At 39.0% G+C, this 11,734-nt stretch overlaps 2 protein-coding genes across 2 annotated transcripts; one reads left to right on the forward strand and one right to left on the reverse strand.

Annotated features, from left to right (window-relative positions):
- The first annotated feature begins 6,720 nt into the window (after positions 1 to 6,720).
- On the forward strand, positions 6,721 to 7,518 carry LOC131650808 (uncharacterized). The gene has a single exon (XM_058920521.1). It carries the CDS (start codon positions 6,721 to 6,723, stop codon positions 7,516 to 7,518), a length of 798 nt encoding a protein of 265 aa, XP_058776504.1.
- Positions 7,519 to 8,012: 494 nt separating this feature from the next.
- LOC131647609 (uncharacterized) lies at positions 8,013 to 8,899 on the reverse strand. The gene is made up of 2 exons (XM_058917483.1): positions 8,424 to 8,899; positions 8,013 to 8,337 (listed from the first exon to the last, which is right to left on the reverse strand). Exons 1-2 carry the CDS (start codon positions 8,598 to 8,600, stop codon positions 8,077 to 8,079), a joined length of 438 nt encoding a protein of 145 aa, XP_058773466.1. The 5' UTR covers positions 8,601 to 8,899; the 3' UTR covers positions 8,013 to 8,076.
- Between the last annotated feature and the right edge of the window lie 2,835 nt (positions 8,900 to 11,734).

Consider the following 11,734-nt stretch of genomic DNA (forward strand, 5'->3'; position numbering starts at 1 on the left):
CCCGATGGGTAACGGTGTCAGGAGCAACCTCAAACGGAGACCTCGATATCATCTGCACACGTCTAAATTGTCTCATGCACCGCTCCGACAGATACTTGACATGGTGTTGGCCTCACATGCCAACCATCCAGAATATAATGTGATGCGGTCAAATGGGACAACATTACTGTAATCAATGAAAGGCGTCCACTGGATGTCATCGTGAGCAGTACTATCGAGGTATACACGATATGGCGTCACTTTCTTATTCCCCCTCTAGAGGACATATCGTGCAGCTCTGGACATGGCATCAATGTAAGCGGGATCATGATCGTAGTCATGGATACGGTGGAAATAAGAAATGATCCAGCTCTGAAACACAAATACGATAATATGTTAAATAGAAATATGATATAATTAAATGTGATATAATCAAAAAGAAATGTACCGTAAGGAGTGTGCAAGAGCCAGTCAACTTCCTGACCCTCCAGTTGGAGGCTTCATTCAGATTCTCGTATAGGTATACCAAAATGGCAATCCCTCAGTTCCACTCGTGAACTGTAGTCAGATCAATAAAGTAAAGGAAATAAGTCATGTCCACGTAGGTTGCACTTTTGTCCATAAAGAGTGCAGTTTCTACCAAGAACATGAACCAACACTGCAGAGCACAACCACGGTGTTCTCAACAAAAAGCCTGTCACCTTCCTCCTCGGACTCCGCTCCCACCACTAATTGATTCTTATAAAGCTCTTTCAAGCTGGAGAACTGGATATGTGCCCCACTCGTCGCTTTGCACTCATAATCCGCCATATTTGGGTCCATACCCAAATAACCCCCCATCCACTCTATGGCCTCAACCCTCTGTATCCGAGAATGGTCTAATAACCTCCCTCTGATCGGCAGGTGGAGAAGACAGACCAAATCATGTAGGATGATCGTCAACTCCCCAACAGGAAGGTGGAGAAGGCATGTCGTGACTGATGGTACTATATCCGGTTATGCATAACCCGCCAAGCTCGGGACCAGGTACAATGTCATTAAACCGATGAGCCTGTGGTTTAAACAGATCAAATATTTTTCGTGCATGGTTCACGGGTTTTATGGTCGCCCGTTCATGTCACAACAAAAAGAAAAAACAATGTTAGTTAAACCGTTTGAAGAAAGTGCAATAAAAACAACAATAAAAAATGGTTAAATTAGAAAGTGCAATAAAAAAACAACCTCCCCCTCCCAAACTCGTCGAGCGACATGGTTATGATAGTAAATCAAAACAGATGTTTCCGAAGTCACTACTTGTTATAGCTCTCTCGCGCCGAGCTGAGGCTGTCTGTGTCTCCCTACTCTGTCTAAGTCAAGTAGTCAGTGTCTGGTTGCCTGCCATTTTTCTGAAAAAAATGCAATCGGTAAGACTTTGAAACAAATTTGAAAAAAAAAAGTTCAGACCATATTTCGGAAGTGCATCTCCGAAATTGATCAGAGGTGATTTCGGAAATGCACTTCCGAAAACACATGCGAACAACCATTTTTGGCAGATCACCATTTCTTGCCCTAACTCAATCAAAATCCAATTTTTATCAACTAAACACTATCATTGACCTACAATAACTTCACCCTACAACAATTTTCTAAATTCTAATAGCCCTAATAACATTTTCAAGTTAGAGTTCAAATTTATGGAAACTTACAATTTGATGGAGCATTGAGTAGATGTTGAATGGAGCTTTGAATGCTTGGAAGAGATGTTGAGTAAGGATACTTTGGATACAAGTTGGCACATATGGGTTTGTGTGAAAAAAATTTGTTTTGAGGAGAATGAAAGTGAAGGGTTGTCTGTTTGGGTTTTGTAAAAAATACAACAGTTTTCGGAGATGCAACTCCGAAGACACCCTTTTTAAAAATAAATAAAAAAGTTATTTCTGATATGCATATCTAAAAACATTTTTTTTAAAAAGGGTGTCTTCGGATATGCATATCCGAAATCACCTCTCTTTTAAGAAAAATGTGCCTTCGGAGATGCATATCCGAAATATAGGGGTATTTTGAATATTTCACCACGGGTCCCTAAGGTTTATGGGTGTAAAGAGAAATTGTCTTTATTTATGTGATTGTGAAATATGAATATGCAGGGCCATTCAATTTCAGCGTTGCATAATTAACTTATAAATAACCAGGGCCGGCCCAAACAAGGTCCTGTACGATTTTTAAAATTGAACTTATAATAAATAAAAATACTTTTCTTAAAATTATCATACATTCTTGTATATTGAAATTAAACTGTTTTTTCTTCATTTCGTCTGACTTCTTTTAAGAAAATTTCTTTGCCAACCTCCCAACTCTCTAGCCCACCACTGGTGAAAAACCCAAACTACCCCTGACTTCGGAAGTTCATTTCCGAAATGCAAGAAAAAGGTGTTTTCGGAGATGCATCTCCGAAAGCGCCTTTTTTTTTGAAAAAATTGCCTTATTTCGGAAGTTCATTTCCGAAAACAGCATTTCGGAAGTTCATTTCCGAAATACTGCGCGTTTTGCAGATTAAGCAAAACAGCCCCCTCCCCCAAACATTTTACCCTAATCCTATTCTAAACACAACCCCTCTTCAAATTTTTTGCAAAAAGCAAGTGTAAGATCAAAGATATTGCCCAAGTCTTCTTCCAATCTCAACCAAACTCATCATCAAACACTAATTGGTAAGTTTATCATTGTTTTTTTCAAGTTTTAGATCTATTTGAATAAACTCTATTAGGGTGTTTAGGAACTGAAAAAATCACATTAAGATAGGTTAGTACTGATATTAGGATGTTTAGTAGGCATAAAAATAGTTTTGGTTTAGGTTTTTGGGGTCTGCCATTGGAGGTTGTAGAGAAGCTCTGCGCAGGGGTGTTTCGGAAGTTCATTTCCGAAAACACCTCCATCCCAGTTTTCGGAAATGAACTTCCGAACTGTATCAGAAGTGCATTTTTTTTGTTTTTTCATTTGTCTCGCATATTAATCGATTTCGATTGTTTACAGGAACATGTCAGGCAACCAACCAGCACGCATCAGACAGGGTAGGGAGACCCAGACTGCGTCGGCTAGACGCGAGCGGGCGGCGGCGCAGCTGGCGTCGACCCAGGGACGGGGGCACGGTCGGGGACGCCGTGTGCGAGTGCCCGTGGGCGAGGGAGAGGGTACATCTGCTTCAGGATCTAGGAGTCGGCTGGCTCGGGCATCTTCTTCCCGCCAGCGAGAGGAGGAGGAGGAGGAGGCGGCGACAGTGCCCTACCACGAGCCGGAGGGGGTACCGGATGTTGACCCTCCAGCCGGGGAGGCTGATGAGCAGGAGGAGGGCTATCCAGGAAGGCCCTTTGACACCTCTGTGCTGATTAGCTACCATGATCACGTCGCTCGGCGTATCTGGGAGGGAGAGGTATTTTTTATAATTTAACCGTTTAATTGTCACCATTTTTTATAGTTTAACCGTTTATTTGTCGCTTATTTAATATATGTTGCTTATTTGTTTTTTTTTGTAACAGGAGCGAGAGCCGTTGAAAATGGTGAACCACGCCCGAAAGATTTTCAGTCTGTTTAAACCAACAGCTGAGTGGTTTAACGACCATGTGCGAGGTTCAGGGCTTAGCGGGCTCTGCATGACGGGGTACACCACCATCAGCACCGGCATGCAGGGGGCATTTGTGGAGCGCTGGCACAAGGAGACGTCCTTTTTCCACTTGCCGGTTGGGGAGATGACGATCACCTTGCATGACGTGCAGTGTCTTCTCCACCTGCCGATTAGGGGGCCGCTGTTGACCCACTCCAAGATCCAGAGGGTCGAGGCCATTGAGTGGATGACGCTCTATTTGGGCATGGAGCACGAGGTTACTCACTTTGAGTGCGCCACGACATCTGGGCCTCATGTCCGGTTCACCACACTGAGCACTTATTTTGAGCACCACCTGGACGCGGCTGCCGAGGCTGAGGGTGAGGGTGACGAGCTATTCACACAGTATCACCGCGGCTGCGCTCTCCGGTGCTGGTACATGCATGTGGTTGGCGCTGCATGCTTTGTGGACAAGAGTGCCAGGTACGTCGATGTGACCTACCTCCGCTACTTCATGGACCTGGATACCGTTCACCAGTGGAACTGGGGGGCAGCTACTCTGGCATACCTCTACCAGAAGCTGAATGAGGCCTCCAACTGGAGGACGAGGCAGTTGGTCGGATCCTGCACACTACTTACGGTACGTTTTATTTTAACACATTATCGTATTTATTTATTTATTTATTTATGTTTCGTATTTATTTTTAATACATTATCGTGTTTCTGTTTCAGAGCTGGATCATCTCCTACTTCTCCCGCATCCACGGCTTTCACATCGATCCTGCATACGTGGACGCCATGCCCAGGGCCGCCAGATACGCTCTCCAGAGGGGGAACGATGCGGTGGGACCATACCGTTTGTACTTGGACCGCACGATGCACGACGACGTCACCTGGAGGCCGTTCGTCGACTACGCTCAGATTGTACCCTTTGACGGCATTGCTTTATATTCAGGCTGATTGGCATGCGGGACCGGCATCATGGTCTGGTATCTCCCTGAGCGGTGCATGCGTCAGTTCGGATTCGTGCAGCGAATACCCAGGTCACCCTTTGAGGCTGCTCCCGACACAGTGACCCGAGTGCAGCTCACTGCCATATGGGCGGACTGGCAGCATCATGTGGTACCGCAGGAGTACCATCTTACTCGGGTCACACAGGTCTGGCACAGTGAGGAGGGGTACGTCACATGGTTCTACCGGGTGTCCCATCCTCTGCTGAGACCCGACGTTCCCGGCGCTCCTAGGCCAGCACACGAGGAGATCCTGGAGAACCAGCAGGCCGAGGATGACCACGCCATTGATCTCATGCCGATCTGCCAGCGGATAGAGATGCTTGGGTGGGACGCGTTGGATCGAGGTATCGTTGATCAGGGCGGTCCAGAGGCAGTCGCTGTGATGGAGATGATCGTCACTGATGCGGGCCGTGCAGCGGGGTACAGGCGGTAGAGGAGGGCCCAGGGTGAGAGGGTTAGGCACACCCAGTAGTGGTCGGGTTTATTTATTTTTTGATTACGGATTGTATCTTTCGCACAGTGTTATTATCATTTTCGGTTTGTATATATTATTTGGATTGGATTTATCATATTAGTATTTTCAGTTTATCTGTTGCTTATTTTATTTGGCGTTTGCGTTTAATTAAAATGCGAGACTGTTAAGAAAAAACATAAAAAAAACACAGTTTCTGCATAATTCGGAAGTTCATTTCCGAATTCTCCCCCATGAGGTGTTTTCGGAAGTTCATCTCCGAAGACACCCCCCATGAGGTGTTTTCGGAGATGAACTTCCGAATTGTGGAAATTTTTTCAAAAAAAAAAACGCTTCGGAAGTTCATTTCCGAAGCAGGGGTATTTTGGGATTTTCGCTGGGGGTAACCCCCATAGGGAGGTGGCTAAAGAAATCTTCTCTTTTAATCTCATAATTTTGTTAAGAGTTTCTTGAGTTTCATTTTATACATGTCTGTAAAAAAAACAAAAAGAATTTTGTGTCTATAGAAAGGACTAATTGTTTACGCATGATTTTTAATTACGTTTAGATTTAAAAATACACATGTACATGAAATTCGTTTCATATTTTTAGTCACTACAAAAAAAAAACTGCAATTAGCCAGGTGAATTTCACCTAGCAAAAGCTAAAATCACCCTGCAATGCAACAATTGCGGGGTTGACTAAATACCCCGCAAAAACGTTAGTCGCAACTTCTTGCAAGGTGATTATCACTTCGCAACTTTGCCAAGTAACTATCACTTCGCAACTTTGCCAGGTGAATTTCACCTCGCAACATCTGTCCCAGAGTTGAGCAGAACAAAGCACGCGCGTCAGAGCAAAGCAGAGCACGATGTTCAAAAAAATAAAAAGAAAGTTGCGAGGTGAATTTCACCTGGCAAATTTTGAATAGACAGAAAGTTGCTGAGTGAGTTTCACTTGACAAGGTTTTTAATATTTATAATATATATATATATATATATATATATATATATATATATATATATATCATATTTATTATAATATATTTCTGTTTTACAAAATTAGTAAACTAAAATCTATTATATTATTTATTTATTTATGAAAAAACGAAAAAAAAAAATTGTATACCTAATTCTAAAAATTTCACATACTAAAAATTTGGCTTAATACCCTTTTTGGTCCCGTAACTATGCCTCTGGGTCCATTTTGGTCCTCTTTCTTTTAAAAGTTTCAAATTGGTCCCATACGTTATTAAAAAGGTGCCACGTTTGTCCTGACTGTTAGAAACGTTAGTTTTTTAACTTAAAACATGCTGACATGTTAAGTTATTGCTGAGGTGTAATGAAACCATTGCCTAGGTGTCAATAGAGTTAGGATTTTATTAGTTGGTTTATTTCATTATTTGGTTTATTGACATATGCTGAGCCTCAGTTAGAAAGCCCTAGCAGACGAAGAGAGAAGACGAAGAAGACGAAGAGAGAAGACGAAGAGTGGAGACGAAGAATGCTGTGAAGAAGACGAAGACTTAACTTCTAAAAACGGTCAGTTTGCATGTCTCTGGTATCTATGAATGTGTTATATTTGAAGTCAGACACATTGAGCACCAAGGTGACATTTTTGGGGTCAACCTAAAGGAGCATGGTTGTTCATGCAGAAAATGGCAACTGACAGGTCTACCTTGTGTTCATGCTCTGGCTGCAATGAAGAGTAGAAACATTAATGTTGATGATTACATCCCAGATATCTATAAGAAGGCAAGGTATATATCCGTGTATGAACCTATCATATATCCTGTTAATGGGACAAATTTATGGGTCAGAACAGAGTATCCAGATGTGCAGCCACCAAAATTCAAAAAGATGCCAGGAAGACCAAAGAAGAGGAGGAACCGTGAGCAGGGTGAGATTGATGGAACAGACAGAAAAATAAGAAAAACAGGTATGGTCCTTAGGTGCACCAGGTGCAGACAGATTGGACACAATAAGTCCACTTGTAAGAGGACACAACCACCACAAGATACACAAGCCACTGCAACTCAGCAAACACCTTCACAAGCTACTGCAACTCAGATAACAACAACTCAGCAACCACCTACTGCAACTCAGACAACAACAACTCAGCAACCACCTACTGCAACTCAGACAACAACAACTCAGCAAACACCTACTGCAACTCAGACAAGGGCATCAGCAAAAACCACTCACCCAACACATCCCCAACCTACTGCAACTCAGCCAAGGGCACCAGCAAAAACCACTCAACCAACACCTTCACAAGCTACTACAAGTCAGCAAAGGGCACGAGCAACACCTACAAAGGCTGCTGTTACAAGGCCACAGAAGTTGCCTTACAAGAAGCCAAGACAATCATCTATTACAATACATTCTGCTTCGAAGGGACCAACCACAAGATTGAATGCGTCACAAAATGCAGTTGGACCTACAACTAGGAGGACCACTCCAACAAAAAGGAACAACACAAAGAAGTCCTTTTTTTAGATTTATGTACCTTTCTGTTTTAAGACTATTTAGTTTATAATTGTTGTTTTGAACAAAGTTTAGACTTGTGTTTTGGTTTCAGTAACAAGCTGTGTTTGAACAAAGGTTGTATTTTGGTGTGTACCAAAGGTTTGAACAAAGGTTATATTTTGGTTTGTAACAAATTTGAACAAAGGTTGTGTTTTGGTATCTAACAAGTTGTGTTTTAGTATGTAACAAGTTGTGTTTTAGTATGTAACAATTTGAACAAAGATTGTGTTTTGGATTTGAACAAATTTTTGTTATGTTAACAATTTCTCTCATTAAAATAGTAGATGGACTTAAAGCAATGTGTAACAAATTGTTTATCAAACTTAAACACTAAAATGAAGAAGACAACTTGGATATTCCATATCATTAAATAGAAGATGGACTTACAGCATATTGATTACTAAAACAAAATAGACCAACAGTTTATGGTCTCCCAATGTCACAAAATAGAGCATAAACCTAATACAAAATAGTAGATGGACTTAAAACAACTTGAAACATCCCACTGTCACAACAACTTGAGATCTCTTACAACATTTTGACTGCTAAGACAAATAACACACAAAAAAACATAAACTTCCAAATCTTCTTCCACCTAATGTTGATCTTCAAAGTATCCTCTAATTCCATAATATTAAGCCTCAATATTTCAACCTGTTTTTTGGCTTCTTCCATCTCTTCACTAAGAACTTCAAACTTCCATTGATCATTCATCAAGGTTTGCTCAATTTCACCTTTACATTCTTCATAGAACCATTGAAAAAATCCACAACCAGGATTACTGTGACCCTGTACATGTTGAGAACGAAAATTGGGATGCATTAGACTAACATTACAACAGCAATAAACTTATCACAACTGAAACTAATCCTTACCTTAAAATGTTGACAACCCCAAAATAGCTTTCCATAGTTCTTGACAGTTCGTGCCTTGCGAAGAGCCGCGTTGTCTCCACAGCGACATAGAGGCTTCCATGGAAGATTAGATGTGCTGAAAGAAGATGACTCACTTAGGTTTCTATTTGTTGATGATGAGCGACGCATAGAACTCATGATTACTAACAATTTAGGTTTCAATTTGGGATCTTGGGAACCAATTTCATCTAGGGTTGAATTTGGGGAAAAATATGAACAACCTTCAGCAAGCAATGAAGAAGAAGATAGTGCTGACTAGACATTCCACTATGCAACGGCTCTTTCCACGTAATCAATTTTAACGCCGTTAGACATTATTTGACAGAAATTACCAACTTGTTTCTGTTAAACAACGTATGGGACCAATTTGAAACTTTTAAAAGAAAGAGGACCAAAATGGACCCAGAGGCATAGTTACGGGACCAAAAAGGGTATTAAGCCTAAAAATTTTCACCTAGAGGTTTCTAACAATTTAACATACACATATTCTGACATTTTAACATATTTATACATAAAATCATATAAATTTCATTAAAAATTTTCTAAAATATTATACACAAATCTAACCATCACTACTTACATGATACAAACTTCAATAAAAAATGCATAATTTAAACCAATTCATACAACCCAATATAAAATAACAAACAATTTAATTCATATGTGTACCTTAAATAATGGATTTGATGAAAAAACCAAAAAGAACTTTGAAACCAGCAAGTATATTTGAGTCTTGAATGTGTTGATTTGTGTTAAAAATGAAAGCTTTGAGAGATTTTGAGGGTTTTGAAATGTGGAACCATGATGGGAGAAAGAGAGAATGAATGAATGAAATTTGTTGAATCTGGAATGTGAGAAAGGAAACTGAAGTTGTGGTGTTTAAAGAAAACTTGCGAGGTGAAAAACACCCCGTAACTTTTAGAATCGTTGAGACTTGCTAGGTGATTTTCACCTCGCAATGTTTGTGTCAGTCAAACGCCCACCTGCCACACTGTGCCATCAGTAATTGTCAGACATAATTTCCCCCAATTTTTTTAAAACATAGTTGCGGGGTGTTTTTTACCTAGCTACTTTTGCGGGGTGTTTTTCACCTAGCAACTTTATTTTCAAAATTTTCAAATTGCGCCATCAGTAAATACTAAACATAATTTTCCCCCTAATTTTTTAAAACATAGTTGCGGGGTGTTTTTCACCTAGCAACTTTCTTTTCAAAAATTTCAAACTGCCAACCGTCTATTGAAATATTTATTTATTTGCGAGGTGAAATACACCCCGCAAGTGCATTAATTTGCAAGGTGACTAACACCTGGCAAATTCACCTTGCTAATATGATATTTTCTTGTAGTGAGTGTATCTCTTACTCTCGGGGGCCTTTGTTTTTTTATTTCTCTCTTTATCTTAATTTAAGAAAAATTATTAAACTTATATTCTACAATGTATTGCTTTTCATATGTTAACCAAAATCAAATTTAATTTTCTATTATAATTAATTTTTATTTTCATTTTTTATTTATATTAAATAAAATGATAAACAAATGAAATGAAAGAACATAACAAAAAAATAAATGATAAATTTTATCCGTAAAAAGAAATTATTTTTTATCTAAACTATCATAAATATGAAGTTTGTTAATATAGAAATTATAAAGCCCCACATAATCCGTTGGTAAACTATCATAATTATTTTTATCTAAACTATTATAATAATGTAAACCCAGCTTTTAACATACAACTCACCAATGGCACGTTTCCAGTAACCATAGTCACTAATAAATTTTTTACCTTTTTGTAGAATAGATTATAGTATTAACAAAACACAATTTTTAGAGCCCCATAAAATAAAATATGAGACCCTGTGCTGTAGCACATATTGTACCGCCACAGGGACGGGCATGTGAACAACCCACTTTGCATAACAATCCTTAGAGCTGGTCAAAGGTTAAGAACACGTAACACCTCAAAAATCAAATCAGTTACTTAGTTTCTGTCTACTATATTAGGTAGTGTAGTTGCATGTCCCTAGAGAGAAACTGAAGTTGCATGTGTCTAATACATTCATGCGGGAGAACCCCTAATACACTTTTGTTGCTTATCTAATCGCTTTTGTTTCATTTGAGTATTATCATTTATAGAGTTTCCTTCATAATTGCATATATCTATCTCAGTTTTGAATCGATTCATTTTTTAGCATGCATAAATCAATTACTATATATTTGAGATTTGATCATGATGGTTTAAGTCAATTGTCTGAGTTCATGAAACAATAATCATATGTGATATCAATTCATGTCATGTGGGAAGTGGAGTCTCAAACTATTTGAAAAAACATGAAAAATTGAGATTTCTTGTGTATGATTCACATTACTCAGAATCCATGACTTGAACCAAGCAAAATAGAGGAAAAATGGGAAAATTTGGGTTATGTGACACAAATCATATTACACTTGATTCGAATTACGCAAGCATGTGATTTAAATCATAGTTTGTGCATGACACGAATCACAAACTTCTTGATAGCCACTGACTTGTGCGACTCGAATCAGGATTAACACATGATTCGGATCATGAACATGTATGACTCCAATCACATACTAATCACAGGAAGATGAGTCACTTTCTTTATGAGATCTTGTTTCACACTACATGCTCAATTGACTCAAATTATGAAATGTTATTGGATCGAATCTAATAAACTTTTTCCATCCATTTTTGTGCTTAATCACAAGCATATATAAAATCATTTTGTCATCATTTTTCAAGTAACAAATCACTAGTGGAAAATCAATTTTTATTGTGATTTTTGTGAAATTAACATCTTCTCACTTTTGAAAGTTTAAAAACTTTTGCAATCAAATTTCTTTCTTCTTCAACCTTTAGTTTTGATTTCAGATCTTGATGATGAGATATTTGTAATTGAATGAGGGATACATTGTCTAGAAAATAACTGTTCTTAAATACTGGGTAAAGTTTTTCAGGGTTCTTGCAAGATTGAGGTTGTTTTCATTAGTGCTGAGAAATTCCAATTAAAAGAAGGAGGTTATTCTCTCCAGATTGCTTTGGTAGTGACTGTTTGGAAGGCTACAGACAAGATGAACTTTACCTCAAATCTTCAGATAGTTTATCCCTCAAGAAATCAGTGGGATTAAGAGGTGATTGCCACACACGAAAAATGTGAGCAGATTGGTGTTACTAGGATATTTAAGAAGCGCGAATCGAGTATAGATTATGCAAAAGAGTTAGGCATTATGATGTATACAAGTCTAGATCCATAT

This window comes from Vicia villosa, linkage group LG2 (genome assembly GCF_029867415.1).
Source record: "Vicia villosa cultivar HV-30 ecotype Madison, WI linkage group LG2, Vvil1.0, whole genome shotgun sequence".
In the NCBI taxonomy this organism is placed as follows: Eukaryota; Viridiplantae; Streptophyta; class Magnoliopsida; order Fabales; family Fabaceae; genus Vicia; species Vicia villosa.

Coding starts and splice junctions, on each gene's coding strand:
- LOC131650808 (XM_058920521.1), top strand. CDS start 6,721: ATGAAGAGTAGAAACATTAATGTTGATGATTACATCCCAGATATCTAT.
- LOC131647609 (XM_058917483.1), bottom strand. CDS start 8,600: ATGAGTTCTATGCGTCGCTCATCATCAACAAATAGAAACCTAAGTGAG. Junction 8,338..8,423: donor GGGGTTGTCAACATTTTAAG/GTAAGGATTAGT, acceptor CAACATGTACAG/GGTCACAGTAATCCTGGTTG.